The 24,768-nt window shown below is 44.7% G+C and overlaps 1 protein-coding gene across 1 annotated transcript in view; it reads left to right on the plus strand.

Moving 5' to 3' along the window:
* The window catches only part of LOC135896904 (uncharacterized), a 50,051-nt gene extending 38,045 nt beyond the window's left edge, over positions 1 to 12,006 (plus strand). The window contains exons 9-10 of the mRNA XM_065425407.1: positions 62 to 229; positions 11,218 to 12,006. Of these exons, the coding sequence (XP_065281479.1) occupies positions 62 to 229; positions 11,218 to 11,288 (239 nt within the window). The 3' untranslated portion in view covers positions 11,289 to 12,006. The remainder of the gene's footprint in view (positions 1 to 61; positions 230 to 11,217) is intronic.
* Positions 12,007 to 24,768: the final 12,762 nt, after the last annotated feature.

The following is a 24,768-nucleotide window of genomic DNA, read 5'->3' on the forward strand; positions in this document are numbered from 1 at the left end:
ACGTGTTTTGTGCTGCGCAATGTCTGATTCCTTACCGCAGTGTCTGATGCCTTCTCCGCAGTGGGCTTCTACGAGCTGCCAGATGAGTTCAAGCTGGAAGACAAGGACTTTGAGGTGCTGAGGGATGTGTGTGGAGTCAGGTTGCACCAGAAGCGCAGCGTGCCGGTCATCCCATCAACGCCCCCGCCGCTTGCGCACTCGCCCACACTGGATGTGGGCTACTTCGAAGGTGAGCACTGCTCTTGTGGGCCGGCACCGAGACCACCAGCATGCAGTCATTGACTGATTATATTGGGGACTCGCCCGATAATTCGGATGTCTTCGTGGCGGCACCGCCACGTGCCCCCCCCCCCCTTCCCCCTCGTAGAGCCAGTGTATATAAGGATGTCTGAAATTTCGCATGCTGAAACCCTTCACCGTCCGATTTCTCCAACTTTTTTTGCCATGGCTGCAGGTCTAGAATGGCACTAATTTTAATTGAAGCTACTACTGCCGTCAGCGCTGTCGCACGTCGATGCACTGGCAGCTGTAGTTTTGTGCTGTTGTTAGGTTTAGCTTCTTCGGCGTTCATCCTCCCTGCTGTTCAGTGCATTGTTTTTGCATTTAAAGGATTCGCCACGTTCGCCAACTCCACCTTTGTTGTACTCGCCAATCTCATAGAAGCGCAGAAATCACTACAAGGGTCACATTTCATATAGCTAGTTCCATAAAGTCAGCTTCACCGCAGTACAGCCGTGTTGTGCGGTTGAGCATATGAAGAGTGCAAAGGTGCTGCTGTCACAGGGCATAAAATGTGTTCCATAACTACACACGTGCACATCTCCCATCGTAGTACGAGCACCAAGGCACCTAATAAGTGTCCCATCAGGCTTTAAAGCTATTTTGGGCGTGGCTGTGACAATTTGAGTCCTTGAGGGCAGTTAAACGCATGAATTAGTTATTTTCTGATGTTTTTGCGATCCCTAGGGAGTCCAAAAAATTGGCCCCAATTCCACTACAGTCAACGTCCATAACAGCAAGCTCCTAATAGTGTTCTGTCAGTAAGCTCTATGTTTCCACCTGGTACCAACTAAATCTCTTTTGAAAATGAATGACTGCTTTTTATTCATAGCAGTCAGTTAATGATTTGACAGCCAACAAAAAGCTACAGAAAAGTAGTTTGAGGACTTCTGGGGTCCAAAAGACAAGTAAAAGCATACATTTTACAGAGCAGCACTTAGCGCTATTTATGTTGGCATGCAATTGCGAAATAACATTTCGGCTATGAAGGAGACAAGATGCAATACGGAACATCGGGGAATGAGAAATGTACAGTGCTCACGGAATGAATCGTGACAGTAAGCATTTAGTAGAACCCTGGATATGAGCAGAGTACTCCGGAGTAGCATGTTGTGTCGCTAGGAATCTGGTCACGAAAGGTGAAGTGGACTTCGATCTAAGTGTACGTGCCAACATTACATCAGTTTCACACGAACTGCAGCCGGTGGAAATGAAGGTACGCGCATTAGTTAGTGTTATATTGACATATTTCATTCCGTGAGCACTGTACAACAAAATTTCCCAGGATAAAAAAAATGTAGACAATGAAAGTATTATTAGATATTTTATTAAGGTATTGCTCAAAGGAAGCAGGAGGCACAGTATACGCATCACATTTATTTAAAGTTGTAGGCAATATAGATACGTAGTGCAGGCTGGGTTTGCCATAGTTCTTTTTACAAGCAGAACTAACCATTTGTTTGTCTCATAGGTATACATTTAAATTTACTTTCAACACCTTTCTTGCATATCCAGCGTCATTAGAAATTTTCGTATTCAGAACAGTGCAATTCTGTACATTTTGTTGCATCAGCAAATGTGGACTGTATGCATGACCTTGCAAGGAAGCTTGGATGTGTCAGTGGTGGCTTAGTGACTACGGCATGCTGCTAAGCACAAGGTTGCAGATTCTATTGCTGACCGCGGTGGCCGCATTTCGATCGAGGTGGAGTGCAAGAAACAGTCATGCACTTAGAACCCCATCTGGTGAAAATTAATCCGGAGCCCTCCTCTATGGCACATCTCTTACTCGGATGACTGTTGTGGCTCATAAAACCCCCACATAAAATTTTTGTGCAGGCATAATATACAGTGAAACCTCATTAATACGTAGTTGGTGGGGACGTGGGAAAAATACGTATTAATTGGTTATTGGCCTCGAGCTCCACCACTGGAAAGGCTGGCGCCACCGTCGGCGTGACGTGCTTGGAGGGATCACGTGGACATAGCGGCGGCGTCGGCTGCTTCGGGAGCGCCGAAGCGAGCTGAAAACGGGTTCGAATTCCCTCGTACGCTGCGGTCCTCATTAAGTGGCGAAATTTTCCCGCTTCGAGTGTCTCCTTTACAACGCTTGAAAGCACTACAATAGGTAGTGGCTGCCTTTGAAGGCGCGCAACATAGTAGGCTACTACTGCTCAGTGCCGCAGGGCCGAACGCACGTAACGGATGCCGGTGTCAGCCTTATTCACACGTAGCCGCAGGACAGGAAGCTGCGTGAAGCTTGGCTCGCGAAACATAAAACCGGCAAACAGTCATCGGCTACAACTCGGGTATGCAGCAAGCACAGACGCGAGGAAGATTTCTGCTACGGCGCCCAGTCTGCGATGTTCTGAAAACGCGCACCGAGACGCTCGCCCGAGTCCGCTGCCCGACTAATGTCATGACGGTTTGGTCTATGAACTTGTCGATGCTTATCGATACTGGCAAGTTGAGTGGAGTGGAAAGGCAGCGGTAAGAAGGACATTTAAAAAAATCCTGGAATATGGTTACGTTTTTGTTATGAATTAATGCATGCACTGGATTATAAAAAAGGAGCAGCGGGAAAGTGCACGCTGAGAACACCGACAAACATACGGTGCGATGCAACTCGAGAAATAATATTGAAAAGTCAAAGTATTTAGAAGAAAAAGATTGAATCGTCGCGATGGCACATCGCGGTCCCCGTAGGCATCGAAGTCTCTACAATGAAGGTATCTTTGAACAGCTCTGATAGCACCCACGAAACAATGGTTGCTTGTATACTGTCAAATGCTCATATTCTGTGGCCTACAGCTCATGGCGCGGTGCGAAAACGCGCGCGCGGAGAAAGCTAAACAGTGCGCGGACAAGCATCCAGACGCGCCGGTCGCTGGGAATCTGCGCGATCGCTGCATTGAGGCTTCGTTCTATTACGCTCCATTTAGTTACACAAACACTATAAGAACATATTTCACATAGCTTGCTCTCAGCGTTTACCTACCTTTCACGCTAGAAGCTGGTTCCGGAGACTCTATCGCGGCGACCGCGCGCAGTGGCGTTCACGGTACGTATTCGGTAAAGAGATAGCGTCTGTAAACGATTGTGTGCTTTCAGTTTGCCCAAGATTATTATTTAGACAGTAAAAAACTTCTCTCGTTTCGAAAGTACTTACAGAAATGTTCGGGAGAGCTCGCGCGTGCTGTTTTCAGTGAGCGTTGACAGCAAAAGCTATGAGGAGCGCGCCGCGTGATCCCTCGTACTACGCCAGCGAGGCGCTTCTGCTAGATGGCGACTCCGTAACTCCTCGCCGCCAATATGCCTCAACCAAAAATGACGAAAATGAAGAAACCTTTTAAAAGTGAAGAAAAAGTAATGGTTAGATATGTTCAGTTGTGTGTGCGGTGGAGCCCCTCATGCTTGACACTGCCCAAGTGAGTGCTTCATTTTCGACCTGAAAGAAGCACATTGCGGAAGCGCCACCACGGCTGATGCGGTAGTGGACCGTCACCATTGCAAGCGTTCCCCGACCTCGGCTCCATGTGGGGATCGCACATGCAGCACCCGAATGCTGAAATTCGCAGGATGGTGCTGCCTCGGCTGAGGCTGCCTCTGTGGGTATACAAGGTTCGCCCGGGTCTATAGGGTTGATCGAAATGATAATGCATCGCTGGACAGAGGGCACGGCAATGTAAGAAGCATGTATTTCGTAAAGTGCCAAGGTTGGGCCGATTAGTCTGCAATAGGTGCGCATATCATGTTGGATACACAACGACAAACATCGAGACGCTTCAACAGTCGTCGATCTAACCTGCACGCGTAACCTTGGGACCAATCACGCGAGCCAACCGTATATACTAGCGGCAAGCATTCCACGACGACATCGGCCAGCGGCGATATTCCATCACGGCGGTACTGCCTGACTTTTATCGACACTTTTATCTATAACAAGTACTGTGAAACCTCATTAAACCGTAATTGGCCAGAGCTAAAAAAAGTACATACTAAACGGTAGTACTGCTTAACCGAAGTAGCATGAGGTTGCCCACTTACGTGTCAAAAACAAAACTCTGAGAGAGTGGGATGAAAGGGCAAAAACATGCAGTATTTATTCACTTCACGCGACAGAAGTGTTTCGTTTGATGCTGTGGTGGCCTAGCAGTGACGATAGCGGCCTCACACTTACTGAAGCTGCGGGTCAGCTTTTCAGCTCGGTGCCACTTCTCGGCAAACACTCGCATGGCAGATTCCTTGTAGGCATTGCATATTCTCCATGCACGGGTGCAGTAGTGCTGCAGAAGTCGCGGGGCGCCTTTTTCATTGCGGGTTGCCATTCTCATCACTACGAATGCATTAATGAGGCTGACATAACGCACAGCTTCTGCCACTGTCGGCCCTGAATCGCCCGTAGTGTCGCTTTCCTTTTCGTTCTCATCACTGTCATTAGGAGACACTTCGGCAGCAACAGAGGCGGCGATGTCAAAAAGTCTAACTTTGAGCCGACATTTCGTCATGGTTGCAGCAGCGCTGCCAAGCAACTTCGCATTCCAAATGCCACACACTCTAGTCAATGGTAGACTCCAGCTGTCGTGTGCCAGTGCAGACTTTTTCGTGCCACGTTCGATAGCACGAACAATGTCCAATTTTTCTTCTATGCTGAGCACCCGATGTTTTTCATCTGAGGTTCGGCTTGACACGAGTCCTAGCTTGCACGATGCTTTCTGGCACGGTGCCAAAATGATGTTGGTGTGGCTTCACGGGCAAATGTACGAGGCACTTGGAGGCTGTTCTGATCTCTGAGGCTTGTTATGCTGCTTGTCGCCCAATGCGGATGACGCACCTGTCGTGATTGCGGGACATAAAGTGGAAACACTACGTGTTAACCGATACGTATGCAATATGCTGGTACGGTTTATCCGGATACAAAACACATTATGTTCGATATTACTTTACTCCTTTTAAAACAAAACTACTGTTTAAGCAGGTTCGGTTTAACAAGGTTTTACTGTATCTATAAATGTTGACACTGCCTGGACCATTACGCCTAATCGGCGCTACTTCATCGGGCATCGATGACTGAAGTTAGTTTGGTGCCGAGTCAATGCAGATCTATTCTCAGCAGACACCCAGCACTCGGAAAGCCAAGAAACCACGACATGACAACAAAATTGTTCACGGCCACCATCGTTCCGGCACACGAAACACCGGTCTCTCGTTACCGACTGTGTTCGTGGACGCTCATCGGCCTATTTTTGTAGCTCCGAGCAATTCGCCACAAAACTAGCTTTGGATATACATGGCAGGCATGATAATGTCATGACCTGGTTGCATGGATTAGTGGGAACAGCGGGTGAACACAAGGGGTTGGGGGTGGGGGAAGGTCATGGAAACCTGCCCTGACCCTTGCAGATTTGAGGATTTTCGACAGACTGCAAATTACGGCAAGCCTAACAATGAAACTGAGTGGATAGCACCTGCTCTTTATTGGCGCCGGCAACGAAAGTCACTTGGTGTGCGGTCCTTTCGCCTGTTGCGCAGATTGTTCATATGATACCTGCCCGAAAGTTGGTATAGCCCTTTTGTAACCTGGAGAAAACAAAAAAGCGACACTTTCTTTATGCAATAAATAAGATTGCCGCAAAACAGAGGTCCACTATTAAGCCGAGAACCTCAGTGCTATTCAGTACAACAGAGCATCACTAATTCATTAGTTTCATTGGAGAAAAGAAAAGCACTTAATCCTGTTCAGGAGGAATTCTGTTGATAGAAAAAAAATATTTTCTAGACCTTCATGTACTAGCACTGAGCTGTAATGAGTGCTGGAATACTAATTTACTGTTCTTTAATAAGCATAGACCGTACTGAATGTCTTGATTTCTACGTAACTATGTTACGTAGAAATCAGCTGCTAGATTCTTGTTACGCAATGCTAGGAGACTTCCTAGCATGCACAGCACCTCATTTTTGTGCCAAAAATTTGTAATGATTCGATTTTGTAAAATTTTCCAGTACTTGATATTTGATTTGATATTTGGCATTTTTTCTTGATTCGAATCTGTCTACTAGTATACGGTACTGGCACACACCTTCTAATCAATGCTTCTGGCAAGTGCCAAGAACTGACACTCGGGTACATCCCGCATCCTTGTGTAATTTACTGCTGGAAGCAGTGCAATTCTTTTTTGCTTGTTAATTACAATAAAAATAAAATACACCTTCTAGACTGTTTGCTAAGAATTCGACATTTCTCTTGGAAAACTGTTACGTTGCTGATCGTAGTACTATGCTGCCTCGCTTCACGCTGTTGTGGCTCTACAGGGACATGCGTATTTCACTTAAAATGTTCGATAAAAAGATTCTGTGCTTACCACTGCGCTGTTTTTGTTCAAATTTAGCATAAAGATCGCATTTTGGAATCTATGTCCTTCAGGGTTACGCTTGGCACTTGCCTTGTGTTTAAAGAAAAAATGCAATGTTGCTTTCGTTAACGAGGATGCAAGTTGCTGCTGCGACGGCACAAGCATAACCTTGTGCCACCTGCAGCTGCAAAAAGTTGTTGAGGCAAGTTTACCATGTGTTCCGTAGGGGCAGGCGAGACATGGCAACCCTCCTCGAGTGCTTTCTGAAACTGCTGGTAGGTGGTGGTACACTTGCGCTGTCGCTGCAGCAGCTTGCATCCTGATAAATGAAGGCACCTTTGCATTATTTTTCTTAAACACCAGGTAATGAACTGTGCCAAGTCTTGCACTGAACTACATAAATGCCAAAATGCAATTTTTACGTGATATTTCAATAAGAACTGTGCACTGTTATTCTTTTCTGGCATTTTAAGCAAAATATGCACGTTCCTGTAAAATTTCAATTTTATTAGGCCAGCAGTGTGTGTATTAAAGGAACAGCAATTTACCCTTACTCTGGAAGATGGAAATGGTAATTGTTTTCTATATTCGAGACGAGTCAGCATACGCTGACGGCAGAAGCGCACATATGGAGGGAGTTGTTTCTTGTTGAAGATACAGTAGTACTGCCATCTCCTAGTGGTACATGGCACGACTGTACTACAAGTTCAAGGTAGGAAGGCCATAAAAGGTGTCGCTAGCTGCTGTTGGGGCAGCTTGCAGTGCATTGGAAACTAGAGAGAGGATGGCAAGGCTGGCGTGGGATTAATTAAGCACTGCCATGCTTCCTGCTGTCTTATCTTGCCTCGCGAATTTGCAATCCTTGGTGGCCAGTAACCAGTGCCAGTATACGAATGTCGGTAAAATCTTTTCCTTCACTCTACTTAAAGACTGTTTATGCGCTTGGGGACATGTCTTTGTCCTGCAACAATAATAGTTATCGCAAGTGCCTTTCCGTTCTTTAATTCTGCATGCCTGGTGTTTGCAGATCCAATTGGCATGCGCTTTATCGTGACATAACATTCTTGACAGGGGAAAGTATCGGGTGCAGAGAAAGGAAACACAAGCAAGATCAGTTATTGTTGTGTGGCAAAGACATTCCATAAGAGGTGTAAACTGTTCTTAATGTTGTCAAGTGCATTGCCTCGCAAATGTTTACATGCCAGAAAACAGAAAATAAGGCACAGCTGTTTAAACAGGTTGCATGTTCTTTATTAGTAGGGGTGTGCAAACATCGAAATTTTCAATTTTGAAGTGACCTCAAATTATGAAAACCAAGATTGAATTTAGTCAAATATATTTTTATTAAGTTAGGATATTAATACCATTGGTCTTGCAAAAAGAAATGTTGTTTTTCTCCAACCAGAGGTACGAAAAAACAAAGCTAATACATTGCACAGCAAATAACAAACAGGACAATAAGGCATTGTGGTCAACAAAATTCTGGGTACATTGCTTTTGCTTGACAGTATTGTAACTGCAGTTATTTAATGTTGTGAAGCAAGGATAGCTGCTCAACATATCCACGACCACCCTCCTGTATATCCCAATTCCTTCACACCATAAAGAGCTGCTCACTGGACACACTAGTGTTTGATATCATAGTATCTTTTGAGCTGATAGCTTCAGCACCAGCAGGGGCCCTGTGACAGTGCCCCCGTCTTAACTTGACTTGCTTCACTGCAAGGCAAATATGTTTCAACGTCTCACTGCAGTACATTTTGAATGCTTCTCCGCATTACACTGCAGTACTGCAAAGAAGCTGACAAAAACGACCAACAGCAATATTTGTGGGTTCTTTCGAGTAGAATATTCGAAGTTTCAGATATTCGCACACTGCTGCTTATTAGCCTTCCATGTCCTAGCTTTTGTGTTGCATTCGTATGTTAGTAATAAAGTGCAGTGGGTTGTAGTGAATGGTAGCTTTGCTTAAGTTTAGTATCGTGTGCAAAGTGACAGACACACTGGGAACTAGCTCTCCTGCCTTGATCTGCGTGCTAATTCTAACTATTTCTGGCTTTCTACAACAGTAATTTGGATAGCAACTTTTCCTTGTACGAACTGGTGCGCCATTTCTTGGTTACGCTTCATCATCATCAGCCTGGTTACGCCCACTGCAGGGCAAAGGCCTCTCCCATACTTCTCCAACAACCCCGGTCATGTACTAATTGTGGCCATGGTGTCCCTGCAAACTTCTTAATCTCATCCGCCCACCTAACTTTCTGCCGCCCCCTGCTACGCTTCCCTTCCCTTGGGATCCAGTCCGTAATCCTTAATGACCATCGGTTATCCTCCCTCCTCATTACATGTCCAGCCCATGCCCATTTCTTTTTCTTGATTTCAACTAAGATGTCATTAACTCGCGTTTGTTCCCTCACCCACTCTGCTCTTTTCTTATCCCTTAACGTTAGACCCATCATTCTTCTTTCCATAGCTCATTGCGTCGTCCTCAATTTGAGTAGAACCCTTTTCGTAAGCCTCCAGGTTTCTGCCCCGTAGGTGAGTACTGGTAAGACGCAGCTATTATACACTTTTCTCTTGAGGGATAATGGCAACCTGCTGTTCATGATCTGAGAATGCCTGCCAAACGCACCCCAGCCCATTCTTATTCTTCTGGTTATTTCTGTCTCATGATCCGGATCTACTGTCACTACCTGCCCTAAGTAGATGTATTCCCTTACTACTTCCAGTGCCTCGCTGCCTATTGTAAATTGCTGTTCTCTTCCGAGACTGTTAAACATTACTTGAGTTTTCTGCAGATTAATTTTTAAACCCACTCATCTGCTTTGCCTCTCCAGGTCAGTGAGCATGCATTGCAATTGGTCCCCTGAGTTACTAAGCAAGGCAATATCATCAGCGAATCGCAAGTTACTAAGGTATTCTCCATTAACTTTTATCCCCAATTCTTCCCAATCCAGGTCTCTGAATACCTCCTGTAAACACGCTGTGAATAGCATTGGAGAGATCGTATCTCCCTGTCTGACGCCTTTCTTTATTGAGATTTTGTTGCTTTCTTTATGGAGGACTACGGTGGCTGTGGAGCCGCTATAGATATCTTTCAGTATTTTTACATACGGCTCGTCTACACCCTGATTCCGTAATGCCTCCATGACTGCCGAGGTTTCGACAGAATCAAACGCTTTCTCGTAATCAATGAAAGCTATATATAAGGATTGGTTATATTCCGCACATTTCTCTATCACCTGATTGATAGTGTGAATATGATCTATTGTTGAGTAGCCTTTACGGAATCCTGCCTGGTCCTTTGCTTGACAGAAGTCTAAGGTGTTCCCGATTCTATTTGCGATTACCTTAGTGAATAGTTTGTAGGCAGCGGACAGTAAGCTGATCGGTCTGTAATTTTTCAAGTCTTTGGCGTCCCCTTTCTTATGGATTAGGATTATGTTAGCATTCTTCCAAGATTCCGGTACGCTCGAGGTCATGAGGCATTGCGTATACAGGGTGGCCAGTTTCTCTAGAACAATCTGCCCACCATCCTTCAACAAATATGATGTTACCTGATCCTCCCCAGCTGCCTTCCCCCTTTGCATATCTCCTAAGGCCTTCTTTACTTCTTCCGGCGTTACCTTTGGGATTTCGAATTCCTCTAGACTATTTTCTCTTCCATTATCGTCGTGGGTGCCACTGGTACTGTATAAATCTCTATAGAACTCCTCAGCCACCTGAACTATCTCATCCATATTAGTTATGATATTTCCGGCTTTTTCTCTTAACGCATACATCTGATTCTTGCCAATTCCTAGTTTCTTCTTCACTGTTTTTAGGCTTCCTCCGTTCCTGAGAGCATGTTCAATTCTATCCATATTATACTTCCTGATGTCAGCTGTCTTACGCTTGTTGATTAACCTCGAAAGTTCTGCCAGTTCTATTCTAGCTGTAGGGTTAGAGGCTTTCATACATTGGCGTTTCTTGATCAGATCGTTCGTCTCCTGTGATAGTTTACTGGTATCCTGCCTAACGGAGTTGCCACCGACTTCCACTGCACACTCCTTAATGATGCCCACAAGATTGTCGTTCATTGTTTCAACACTAAGGTCCTCTTCCTGAGTTAAAGCCGAGTACCTGTTCTGTAGCTTGATCTGGAATTCCTGTATTTTCCCTCTTACCGCTAACTCATTGATCGGCTTCTTATGTACCAGTTTCTTCCGTTCCCTTCTCAGGTCTAGGCTAATTCGAGTTCTTACCATCCTGTGGTCACCGCAGCGCACCTTGCCGAGCACGTACACATCTTGTATGATGCCAGGGTTAGCGCAGAGTATGTTTCCCACAATGAGCGCAGAGGTTATGCTTCATGACGGTCAAAGTGGGCACTGGAATCGGCTTGTCAACTTTGTGCAGTAGTGCGGCCTGCAGCAAGCTTCATTTGAGCCATGGTGCAAAAAAAGTTACTGTGTATCTGCCATATGATTGGCCCACAGTTTTGTTCTCACTTATGAAGCCAATGACCTTTGTATTCTGTATGTTAACTTTAGCTCATAAAACTCCCGTGCATTGCACTCACGCTCATTCCTTGTGATTTTCACAGAAGACTATGTGGACCTGGAGACCATTGACAAGCCTATACAAGACCAGCTTCAGTATGTGCCACTGGATTGACCGAGGGCCGCTGTAGAGCTTGCAACCATGACTTGCAGTCAATCTCGGCTCCTGATTGACTCAGCAGTGTCTAATGTGCATGGTTTTTAAGAGCTTTACGTGCAAGGAGGAAGGGACAGCACATAACCTGAACTCCATAGATTTTGTGGCTGCTTCACTAAAAGAAAAAAAACTGGGAGCTCGGCTATGTGCTGGGCCTGCCTACTCTTGTCTTGACAAAGTGCCTGCCAACAAGTTTTTAGCACTGCATTCAGGCTGTTGGAATGCATCACTATAGCCTGTAAATAAAGTACTCTTTTAAACACCTAAGCAATGTGTATTTAAACAAGAGTTGCTAGTGTAGATGATGTGCTTAAACTCCTTGCCCCCTTTCTCCAGACTTCACAACTCCATTGCTCTCCATGAAGGTAAAAAGAAACCTAGTGTTCCCAGTTCACATGTTTTGCAACATTTCCTGCAGTTACCCATTCTTTATGCATTGTGTCCATGTACTGAAAAATGCACCCTGCTTGCATTCATGCTGAATCGTGCAATGCTGCAAATGCTAAGCAATGCTTGGGCCTTTTAACTCGATAGTGGAGGAAAAGACGGTTTGCTGTTGCTGGGGCATGCTGTGGGCCTGAGCTGTGCTGCCGTTTCGTCCACTTTGATTTATTTTATCACGAGTAATGTAATTAGGCCGAATGATTTCTATTCAATTAAAGGAACTTCCTTGGCATTGGTGTCATTCAACTTTCTACCTCGTACACTTATTTGCGAGAAGTGCAAGCCAGAGCCCTCTTCTACGCCTTTTTAGGCAGAGATGAATACCGATGAGGAGGTTGTTGGGAAAATGGGAAGCCTTCAGAGAACTGAACAGAAGTCATAGGCGGCGTGGATTGCTTTGACAGAATAGTCCAATCAGCGAGATGTTTTGATTTTTCGTGCAAGCAATGCCTACCTGCGAGTAATTCTGCTGTCTGCCAAAGGCGTTATTTAAAAGTTCCGAAAAACTTCAAAATAGTCAGCCCATCTATGATGCTGAAAATGACAGCGTGCCTGTTTCCACAGTTCTTCATAGTAGCTAGCGCTTTACGACCCATATTATGTGACATTACGCCGTCAGGATGAGCCCGGGTCCTAACAGAACAGCATGTAGCATTTCTTCACCAGAGATGGCCGTCGGATTAGTGTAGTCAGTCATCGCCTTGCATCTGGTTCTGGTAACACTTCTGCGAACCCCAAAATTCTGCATAACCAGCTAGCTGTTAAATTGTTCGTATTCAGTCCTTTTCAAAATGCTTCGCCTAACGTTAACTTCCACATGCACATGATCCTTTTTTTCTGGCATAGTAGTTTACAATTTATATATATTTTCGATGGTTCAGCCGAGTTAAATAACTGAATACAGCAATGCAGTAGAATAGATAGCTGAGAAAGAAGTAGGCCACCACATTTAACAATGTCGAAGAAATTTGTTTCATGCTCTTTCATGTAGTACTCCAATCTCTACAATGACAGTTCCATTTGAAGCGCCGGGGATAGCAGGCGCTTGATGTGCAGCTTCATGCATGTGCATGCAACTTTGTGCATGTCCTGCATCAGACTGCAGCCTAGGGCTGTAAACATTGGGCACTTTGAAGGACAGGGAACAGACAGACATGAGACTTAATATATATGTAACGCTATGAGAGTCAAAGTCGATATACTACGAGAAGCGCGTCGCTTTTACGCAGACTGATGATGGCTGTAGAGTGGCGTACGTTGCTTGCTCTGGAACCCCATGTGCAACGGTGTTTGCAGCCAGATGCTCTGTTGGTAATATACCTGAAACACTTCTCGGAAGGATTGTTGGTGAATAAAAAGTCTGCATATTGCCGCTGAGCCCACGACGCCCCAATGCGCATGTTCAGGTATGTCTTCACTGCATCAGACTTGGGGGGTGGGGGGCGGAAACTCAGATTGAAAGTACCACATTTTCTTTGCAACTTTTTCTTTTTGGATTTTTATTCCAGTAGTATTAGACTTTGCCATACTATCTTAATGTGTAAAAAAAATTTAGCAATGTGCTTAGCATTGCTTCAACACAGCGACAACGCTTTGTCAGCATCGAAACGAGTTGAGATGTGTGCTGCAGCGGGACTCCTCTTTCGTCCTCTAATGACTCTGTGCCATCTAGCACCGCTGTTGCCAAGTCTGCATGTGGCCTCTGAGATGCATGGCACGCCGGCGCATGCAATCGCTGAGAAACTCTAGCCTGTTTTACGTGATGCTATTTTCATAGCAACGGAAGTGCAATTTCAGTTGCATGCAACGAGAATGACAGTCGAAGGTGCAAACTGTATACCGTAATGAACTTTAAAATTCTGAGGTTTACTTGCCAAAACTACTATATGGTTATGAGGCATGCCATAGTGGATGAATTCTGACTACTGAGGTTATTTAACGTGCACCCAACGCACGGTACACGGGTGTCTTCTATTTAGCCCCTGTCATAATACGGCCGCCGTGGCCGGGATTTGAGTGCACGTCTTTGGGCATAGCAGTGTAACATGAAAGCCACTACACCACCATGGTGGGTTATTGTAATGAATTTTCACGTCATATTTAGCGCTTCGACTAGAAATAAACATGAGTATGAATTTTTTTACAAGCATTAATGCACAATCGGCATCATATAAACCGCTTGATAATTTTCATGATGTATGATTTCTTTACTGCACAGAAACCTATAAACCTTCAATATGTTGCAGACTTTGTATCCTTACTGCACCTGCATTAACCCTCACTTTAAGATGTAATTGCATATTGCACTTACTTTAGTGCGTTAAATTTCCCTTGCTTGTGCTGCCAGTAACACAGCTGTAAATATTCAAAGAAACTTCTTCACTGTAAACATCCCTGCCTTTCCTTGCTTCTTTTTCTCTCTCCTGTAAAACGTATCCAACAATGTGGAAAGCAGGCAAATGCCTTGTTTTTATGAACAGTACATAACACATTAAACAAAAGCTTATCAAAATTTCTTGGTGAAGTCTGGCAGTTGCATCAATTCCTGCAAGTTATTGCATCCTTTCAAGTGCAGATGGTTCTTGCACATCCACAACTAATCACACGTATCGCTAGCCATAAGCCGTGCCCCACAAGAGAAGCAAACTTGATCATGAGTTTGTACTTGCATGTATTGCTGCATAAACTCGTACAACCATACCTTATTATTTCCTCTATAAATAAAGTATCATTTCAAGTATCGTGCAACTTGCAAGATATACAAAGTCAGCATTTCACTTGTGTAACTGATTCTTATTTTTCTAGATTGCGAGATGCAGCTGCCTACCTATTTATTCCATGGTGTGATTTAACTGCGCGTGTGTGTGTAGGCTCGCCAAAATTCTATTCGGCCTAGCTCATGCAAACTCGGACTCAGCGAAAGTTCTAAGCTTGCTGCCGACACATATTCACTAAAATTCTACTCGGCCAGGCTCGCACGAACTCAACTCGCAGGTCGGTTCAACTCTTAGTGGGCTGACTCTTGAGTGAGTTCACCGACCTATCTATACATTACGCGGCATTAAAGCTGCGACTTGTGCAGTGCATAAGCAAACACTGCACAGGAGTCTGTGCTGCATCAGATGAAAATAAGAAAAATTGTCCACTTTGCGCTTAGTTTCGTAGACTTTAATTGACAGTTGCATGAAAGCTTTGCCTCATGTTTATTCCAACAAGTGTAATGGACCTGCATCATGTTTTGGCCGTTACTGTTGGCTACGTTGGTTATTACTGGGCGGCTACATTTTGTACATTTAACACAAAGTTGAGTAAATGAATGTGGTACAATACATCAATAAAAGCTTGCATCACTGCAAGTAGGACAATCGGAACATGATACATACATATGCGCATAATAAGGTGTACACAAATGGTAAATACATGTAATGACGGAATTGCACTTCAGCCGAGTTGTCTACCGATTCTTTTGCAAAGAAAACACAGGCCGACACAACATCGACACCATGCAAGGCCATGCCACTTGCCGGGTCCACTAGCTATGGGAGTGCATGGAACCCAGTAGTTACATGGATTTAGCAGCTGTGAAGGCTGTTGCATTCCGCAGCCGGCAACTCAAGTGTGTTCAATCTGTACTTTCACTTAAAGGGCCCCTCACCAAGCCCCATAGCAAATTTTGGTTATATGCTGGAAGTTGTTACATGCCCACTAGGGAGTGTTCTACCAAAAAATTTTTCAAATCGGCTCAATAATAGCCAATATAGTAATACTTCGGTGCCACGGGGCGTGGTGCACCCCCGCCGACGGCGTCGCACTGGAGCTGTTGCAATTGTCTCATTTCACGCAGCGCACACTTTTGCGCGCTATGCACGAGGACACCTGATTAGCACTATAAGTCACTGCAACATGAATACTGAGGCAGACACAAGCAGATCACAGATCATGATCATGCACTGGAATGCGGTAGAAGATGACATAGTTTCAGCGGCTGCATGCGCGACTGCACGACGTGGGAACAATAGACCAAACGGAAGTACATCCCTCTTGCTGCAGTGTGAATTAAAAGAAATACACACACACATTTGGTTTGTGTGTTTTATTATTTCTCTAAACATTAATTCGTCTATTGAACCAACAGATTATACAAATAGCAGATGTCGCTTTGAATAATTCTCGAAGTCATGCGTCACTATGGCTGACGTCACAGCACGAACACATGTACGTAGAGGTACTAGCATGTATTGACCCTTTTCGCCGTGATCTCGTGGGCGCTGCCATGTTTGATCACACGGTGATGAGTCCATTGCTTGCCTTAAACTGCCTCCATGTTTACAATGGGTATGTATGTTGCCGATATGGCTTAGCAAACCTTTGTTTCATTAGATTCATAGAGCGCAAAAACTTTTCAAATTGGCTCAATAATAGCCGATATAGAAATATTTCAGTGCTAGAGGCATGGTGCACCCCTGCTGATGGCACAAAAGTTTGGCCACGGTTTCGGAGAACATGCAAAAGTGCTTTTGGAGCTGATTATGCCAATTCAAAAAGGTGCGAACAGCGCATATGATGCTTGTTCTAAAAGTGGAGCTAAATATGTATTCCAAGCTATACAAACTTTCCACTCGTGAATCGGATCAGGATTAGTGTGTTTTGCTCTCTGTTCTTTAGCGGGCAAATATTTTGAAGCTGCGGCTTGTCACATTTCTGGCTTAGTAAATTTCCTCGGTGCGGTCACAATCTGATTATTTCTGCCTAATAGCTCATGGGTGTGCTCAGTTCCAATAGATTTGTTCCTGCTACGGACAAGGCTTGAAACATACCTGTTTTGTGCATTGTAATACCTTGTAGCAACAATGTATTATCGCTAGCAACTCACTTACCATTGTGAACGTCACGAAACATTCAGCTTCGACAGTTCATATGCTTTCGGTGTAGTCCATCATTGTGCATATAGACTATTTTATGGGAGCATTTAGGCGCCGCCACCTTTGGCAGTTAACACTGCTGTTTTCTGTACTTAATGACGAAGTGTACATTACTACAGTCAATTCGCAAGCATGAAAATAGTTTTATAAATGCTTCAGCATTTCATGACCATGTTACGTCACTTTACATCTGATAAAACAGAAATTGTTTGTGTAACAGCCCAAGATGGCGGCGCCCATGAATCCCATATAAATTGTCTATATGGTACGCATATATATTCAAGTGTGCGCCCATTCACTCATTGACACATTGGTGATAGAGTGGGCGTAAGTTTTTGTGCCAGTTCGGATATGTGTGTGTTGATAATGAGCGCGAAACATACGATGACAGGACGTGGCGCTACTCCATTTGTCATAGTTTAAAGGGACACTAAAGCGAAACAATAAATCAGTTTAGACTAATGAAGGATTGTTTGAGAACCCTGCAGGCAGTCATTTATAAAAAATAGTTCGATTACTAGATGACAAACTGAAGGTCCAAGTATCAGTATTTGAATTTCGCGCTGAAGCCCCAGCGCCGGTACGTCAGCGTGATGTCAGGGATTCCAAAGTATGTTTTCGCATTTCGGCCGCGTTGGCTGAGCAAAGGCTGCCTAAACTTGCCATGTTTAATATATGGTTCCTTTAGAACACAATGTAGTCAATCTGTACCGCTATATATAATTAGTAGGCCCTAGAAGCTTCCATCAAAATCCAAGACATCACAGCCCCCAAGTGTGGGAACTTAAGTAGGTGTCGCCACCCGTATTTCGTTCTTGCGCTTTTTCTGGCTTAGCAAACGTCTTATCGTTGTAAAAGTGGTGTTTTTGGTGTTGTAGAACGGTAATTTACTGACGCAGAAGAAATCATTTTTCACTTTAGTATCCCTTTAACGAATGGTACTCACTCTTGCCAACGTTCCGGGGCTGAAGCGATTTTTTTGAAGGTTAATGATACAACGCTGGAGGATTGGCAAATTTCTGCAATCTCGAGGAAAGCCGTACGTCTCGAAGTGCCACTAACATGTACAGACAGTTACAGCATTGGTCAGTTCAATTTCTTAATATCCCAATCACTATTTTTGCAACCAACTACTGCACACGTCTTCAATCCACATGATTCAATCCAGCATGATTGAAGCACAGTGTGTTAACAAAAACTCATTTGCATTCCTGGCACCTGATTGCACAGAAAAGCAAGGTGAAAGTGGTTAGTGTTTTTTTTCGTTCATGCACTGGCGCTGAGGCTATGTGCAGTGCGCCCTGAAAGTGCCGTCTCATTCCTCTGGAACAAACTGCTCCGCGAAAAGGGTCAATACCTCACCCTCCGGCTTGGAACACTGCCGAAGGAGAAGGGCAAATTACATTTGGTTTGAAATTTCAGTTCTTTCCGTAGCGCGTAGCGATGTACTACTTAGCAGACACGATCGTTAGCATGCATTGTATGCACTGCGATTGTCAGTTCAATATGGCCAGACCTGGTGAGGGGTCCTTTAGGCACACTTTTATTGTAATGGCAATTATATGGACACCACAGGCGCCTTTCTGCCGTCGGCGTCGCCGTGATGTCCCGTATAAAGCCTAAGGGCGATAACACCATCGCCAAGCGCCCTGTACGCTGTATGTGCGAGTGAAAGCGTGCGAGGGGAGCCGACGATCGCAGCTCAGTCTCACCCACTCGAAAAGGAGGAAAGCGGCGAAAAAGCGCGCCGTGTTCCGTCGAGCGCGAGGCCCCTAACGTTGCGAGGCACCGTGGAAGGGGGAGGGAGGGGGGCGGTGTTCTATTCCGGCTGCAACTCTAAGGGCACATTCACACCGGCGACTGACAGTGGTCGCGCGACCAAGTTGGTCGCAAAGCGACCAGTCGCAAATGGTCGCAAACGGTCGCCTTTCGTGAAAAGCGACCATTTTGGGCCAGTCGGTCTCTGCGCGATTTTTCAGTCGCGCGACCGTGGTCGCAAAACTGATAAACCAATCAGCGGCGCACCGGAAGTGATCTTTCTTGTGTCTACATCCGGCCTCCTCCGGCGTCGCGTTCAAATTCCGCGTAGATTCCGAGAGTTCTCGCTGAGAACGATAATCACCGGGATTGCGACTTGCGGGTCGCGCTCAGCCGGGCTTGCCGGTGTGAACATCCGTCGCCTTCGGTCGCATTTTGATTGCGAGTCGCAAATGGGCGGCTGGGCGCGGTCGCGCGGCCATATCTTGAGAGCGATCTGTGTTGGGGGCACAGTCTAGGTGCGTCGACGGCTCGTAGCTTTGTGCGTGCTGTGCGCGCGCGGGGATGATGTTATCGCCCTTGAACTGTATACACAACATTGAGGCGGCGACGGCGTAGAAATGCGCCTGGAGTGTCCATATAATTGCTTGCTGTCGCAAATATATAGGAATGGCGTCCATGGGAAATGCGTGTAACCCGCATTCACGGGGTGAAACATCTCCGTAATTTTTGATGCGTGAATAAATGTGACACCCCTTACTTTGGTATCGTTACCTAGAAGAAAGAAGCCATTATTCAATCATGTATGTCTTGCGTGCGCAGGTGTTGCCGTTGTCGCGCCGCGCATGACGCAATCAAAGCTAAATTTAGCCTCGCACATGACGTTCAAAGAGGCGTAGCTCGGCAGTACGTTTGGCAATCCGAAGAGGAGTGGTCGCGTATGAATGAGCGTACTGTGCCACGGTAGGTATAATTAATGGAACTACATTATCTGCAGAACGCACAAGACGGTTCACGCATACGTCACAGCGGCTGCGTGCCTGACGCAGCATATCCGATTTTCCTGCAGGAGTTGGGTATCTTTGCAACTCGGGAGTTGATTAATGTGAGGAGCCAGAGAATACCAGAGAAGATCGAATCAAGCGAACCTCTGAAACGCGTGTAGCTGAAGCTGAATCGCGTAATTATAGCAACGAAAGTGCGGTGGGAGTAGGAAACTCGCAAAGGTTCTCAGGAGATAACGCCCCTATGTAGGAGAATTTGGAAGCTTTACATTTGTTTAGAAACTGTTCTGCATTCTTGCCAAATTTTGTGCAAGTTGATCGTTTGCAAAATCAGTAAGCATGTGCAAGGTAAAAAAAAACAAAAAAACAAAGAAATTTTGAAATGTGTGTCATCTTTATTACTTTTTTTACACTCTTACGCAGTCTTTATAGCTTGTGCCGACTGCAACCTTTGCTTAGTCTAGCTTAATCGTAGCCAAATTTCGCATGCACAGGCGCAGGGATATGTAAAGTGCAATTACCTAGGCTTTCTTGTAATTTTCATCTATTGTGGTAATTGCCATTGTTGAAAAGCAGTTATTATTGTTATTGATAGCTATAATCGCAATTAAAAGAAATCCTTTACACAATTAAGCCAAGCGAAATGCTTTTTTACCTTGCTTGGAAGTAAGTTTATATAAAGAGCAATATAGATGCTATTTTATAACACTCTCCTAGGCCTGGGTACAATAATTCACTGCCTTTATTTTTGTTTTTAAAGGCGTAAATTATTTTACAGTGTTTTTCACGTAAATTGTATTTAGTGCAGTATTGGGCGATGCCAAATCACCAACTTGCCATCATGTAAACGTCAATGGTGTTCAATGTCGTTCTAAATTCTCACTGACCAGTATTTCGCTGGTATTTGTCTAGCTAAAGATATCAGGAACTTCTTAGTCCATGCCGCTAGTTTTCGCACTTGGCTGGGAATTTTGCCGAAATGTCTCGCAACAGGACACAGCTGTTGAAGACGTTTTTATTTGCAGCTTTGAAGAAACCGCATCTTATTGTGTTGTCGTTTATTTTCTTTCTACACTAGCCATATTAATCCATTCTGAGCTCACATCGAAGTTTACACCGACACCGATGGTACGACAGCAAGACCCCGAACGTTTCCCTACTTACCCGGCAGCCTTATTCGCGCTTCACAGGACACGTTTTACAATAACGTAAGCGAATGCCTCACGTTAATCTGTCTGTTGAGGCAAGTAGTATGATTAAATACGCCATACTATTACTTTGGGTGCTTGGTAAATTCTTGCCTTACATGTTTGGATTAAAGTTCTCCTTAATAACAGACCACCACGCCTTCTACAGGTTCTCGTCACTGAAGCATCTCACTAGTCGCCTTGGCAACCGGGTTTTGCCACTGTAAGCATATGTTTTTGTTTCGAGGGACACCCTGAAAATGCAGGCTGCTCTTCACGTCACCTATTCGACACTCCCGACTTCAGATGTCTGTAATTCGCCAACTTTCTTTGCGCAATATCGGTACAAATAATTGATAGGATATTTTTAATGCGACAGCGTTAAATGCCCTAATGCTCGAAAATCCTGCGTTGAAGTCGGTGCCGTGACCGAATGATGGTTCCAAAAATGGCCGACGGCAAAGAGTAAAAGCACGTAAAAAGATAATGACATTGGTGTCCAATTTCTCAGGCAAGTTCTCGTAAACAAAGTAAACCAATGTTTTCGAAAAGAACTCTATATAAATTTCACTTTGCAGGTGGAAATCGAACCCGGACCTCCCGGGTGGAGACGAGCGCGCTTCCCCGAAGCTACGGTGGCTCCAGGCTTCTCGTTGACTAAATATTTGCCTAGTGCGCACGTCATTGCGCACGTCACGTGGTAGCCACCTGCACTAAACGTGTGGCTACTGCCTGTGTCGTTGGGCACGTGGCGGTGCAGCCAATGGGTAGGAAGTGGCGCCATGTCATGAGTGCATGAAATGAGTGTATATCAAAAGAAGCGTTAATGTCCAAATGGATGCCTCTGAGTGGTGCCTGGAATTATGAACTCCTCGCGGGCAAGCAAGAGCGTTGAAACGATTGGCGCATTTTATTTGGCCTTACCGAGGCGCAGTTAGAACGCAGGCGAAAGCTTGCATAGACAAGGAACGGGCTGCAAAAAAAAAAAACACTTACAAAAAGAATATAATGCTTCCACATCCCCACACATAAGAAGTCTTAAGTGTCCCTGCCGAATTCTTTACGGTCCGTCATTCACAACTGCAATCTTATATGCCCTGACCAGTAGCTTTGGCAGTTTGAGCAGCGCGGCACTATCTCCCATTGCTCAGGTATGAGAACAAAAGAGGGTTAAGTTAGTAAGAACGAGTGCTATTGCTATCCGCCATGACGTGATACGCGGTCGGGGATGCACAGGCTAGCAACTTACCCTCCGCAGTGGCTTAGTCGTTTTCACGTTGCGCGGCTAAGCCCGGGCGCGTGACCAAATCCTGGTGGCGGTGGCCGCATTTGGATGGGGACGCAATGCAAAAAAAAAAGAAAACAAAGAAAAAAACGCCAGTGTACCGTGCATTGGGTGCAGGTTAAAGAATCCAAGGTGCTCAAAATTAAACTGGAGTGCCCCACTGCGGCGTGCCTCATAATCATATCGTTGTTCTGGTATGTTAAAGCCCAGAATTAATTTTTTTCCAACGTAGGCTTCTGCTAATCACAGCCACCGGGACTGCATATTCCGACTATGTGTCAAATTGGTATAGGGTCATTTCGGCCTAGAGCAGCCGGCTATTTATTTTATTTTGCTGTGCCATCACTGGTCTATTTATTTTCAATCTTTTTTGGTGTTGTTGCCAACTCTCCTCCAGAATACGCCAGTGGTGCCGGTTCTCGGGACCACAACGCTCGTTCAGTAGCCCTCGAGAAGAGCTAGGAATTGCAAGCGCCACAGCTCAGTATGGTAGCGCGAACGCAACTGTGAGCTACAATATTAGCTCTCAGGCGCTTATCTGGACACCATTATGTTCCCTTCGCATATAACCTCATAGCATGCTATGCTGTGCCCTACATTGTTTCTGCCGGATCATGGGCTACGAGATCAGAACTACTGATCATGGTTTGTCAGCCACCGCGCATGCAAGCAACGTTGTCGACGTTCATATGAAGAAAATGTAGTGGGCTGTGCTAGATCCTTTACGCTCTAGCAAGGGCCATGACGGCGCTTCCAGCGCTGGAGCGCAGTATTACGAAACAGCAACATGAAGTTGGTGATAGTTTGAAACATGAGGACGACGTTATGCTTTGTGAGCTATGTATTTACTTGTTTATCTAAGACCTTGTAGAATTTGACTTCGTAGACGTGTTAAACGCATTGATGCCTTACTATTCTACGCTTCCCTCAAGACATATACAAATGTTTGAAGCACTGTGGCGACCAGGAATATAACAATGGAATGGCGCAACGCAACCACGCAATTGTTTCTTGTAAGTTGGGTTTGAAGACGACATATTTCCCACACGTTCATGCACAGTAATGTGTGATTCGCAGGTGTAATTCCTATTCCAGATATCTCAACAAAGTTTTTATGATGTTGCCCTCAGCACAGCATCGCTATGTCGCATGTAAATGCGTTTAGTGAAGTCTACCAGGGCAAGTTGTATGTCTTAAATGAATGATTGAAAAATGGCTGCTGCATATCCTCACGAAGGCATAAAAACACTTTCTTCTACTTCCTGTATGAAGACAGAGCACCATCCCTTCTGAAATAAAACATTTTCTAACTATTATATCTATCTATCTATCTATCTATCTATCTATCTATCTATCTATCTATCTATCTATCTATCTATCTATCTATCTATCTATCTATCTATCTATCTATCTATCTATCTATCTATCTATCTATCTATCTATCTATCTATCTATCTATCTATCTATCTATCTATCTATCTATCTATCTATCTATCTATCTATCTATCTATCTATCTATCTATCTATCTATCTATCTATCTATCTATCTATCTATCTATCTATCTATCTATCTATCTATCTATCTATCTATCTATCTATCTATGTCTGTATGTCTGTCTGCCTTATGTGCCATATATTAATGTGATAAACGAGAAGGAGAGGGTTAACCGAGGGGCCCAATTTTTATTAGTCATATCATAAGAAGCCAACAAACACTTACACCAAGGTCAAGATGGGGAAATTACTTGTTCTTAATAAATTATATAAAGAAACGATAAATTAATGGAAATGAAAATGGATGAGAAAACAACTTGCTGCAGGTGTGGAATGGTCCCGCAACCTTCGTGAGTGGTGGCGCTGGCTAACACTCCCAGGGTTCTACAAGGAGACATAAATACCCAGGAAAGTACAGGCAAATGGCGCCGCAGTAGCTCAATTGGCAGGGCATCGCACGTGAAATGCGAAGGTAGCGGAGTCGTTCCCCACCTCCAGCAAATTATTTTTTCATCCACTTTCATTTCCATTTATTTATTGTGTCTTTATTTCATTTATTAAGCACAAGTAATTTCCCCTATGTTGCCCTTGGTGTCAGTGTTTGTTGGCTTCTTATAATGTATTCCTGTGATAGGTCATGACTTTATGACAAAATAACCACTACAATTAGTGCATAATGATTTATGGAGTTGTTTATTTTATGTTTATGGCACATTTAGTCATATATAGAGCACTTAATAAGGCGTTATTACTGAGTACTTATTATTTGAACTTTAGTAGCTTCGATTAAATTCAATATTTGTTAATAAAACATGCATAGTTATATTGGACACAAGAACGGAAAGGGCGGGAACTCGTTCAAACGCCCGCTCGTGGAACAGTTGCCATGTCGAAACCGTGCCTTTTGCTTTAAGGGGAAAATATACATGTAAAAAAAAACATGCTGCAACCGACAGCTGTTAGCGCGGGGCAGCGACTAAGGCCAAAAGGCTTGCTCCGCTATTTGGCGTAGCAGGCGCTCGACGTGCAGCTCACCTAGCTGTAAAACTAAGCAGCACATATGTAAAAAAACAGGAAAAGCAACAATACTCTGACATGACATGCAGAGCAACCACAAGGACAGGAACAGCAGGTGAATGACCAAGGCTGCTGCCATGCGTTGCGCGATAACGTTGTCATAACAACCTGCAAACTGGCTCTGACTCTTCCCATAGCCACGAATACGAACCTGGCGTGAAGGAGCTACAGTTACAGGTTTGTTCAGTAGGTTTTATGGGTGCGTTGTTGACGTGGGCAGGCCGTAAGATCCCCAATCTGGAAACTAGCCTCTTTTTTGCGCACCGA

Source organism: Dermacentor albipictus, chromosome 7 (genome assembly GCF_038994185.2).
Source record: "Dermacentor albipictus isolate Rhodes 1998 colony chromosome 7, USDA_Dalb.pri_finalv2, whole genome shotgun sequence".
In the NCBI taxonomy this organism is placed as follows: Eukaryota; Metazoa; Arthropoda; class Arachnida; order Ixodida; family Ixodidae; genus Dermacentor; species Dermacentor albipictus.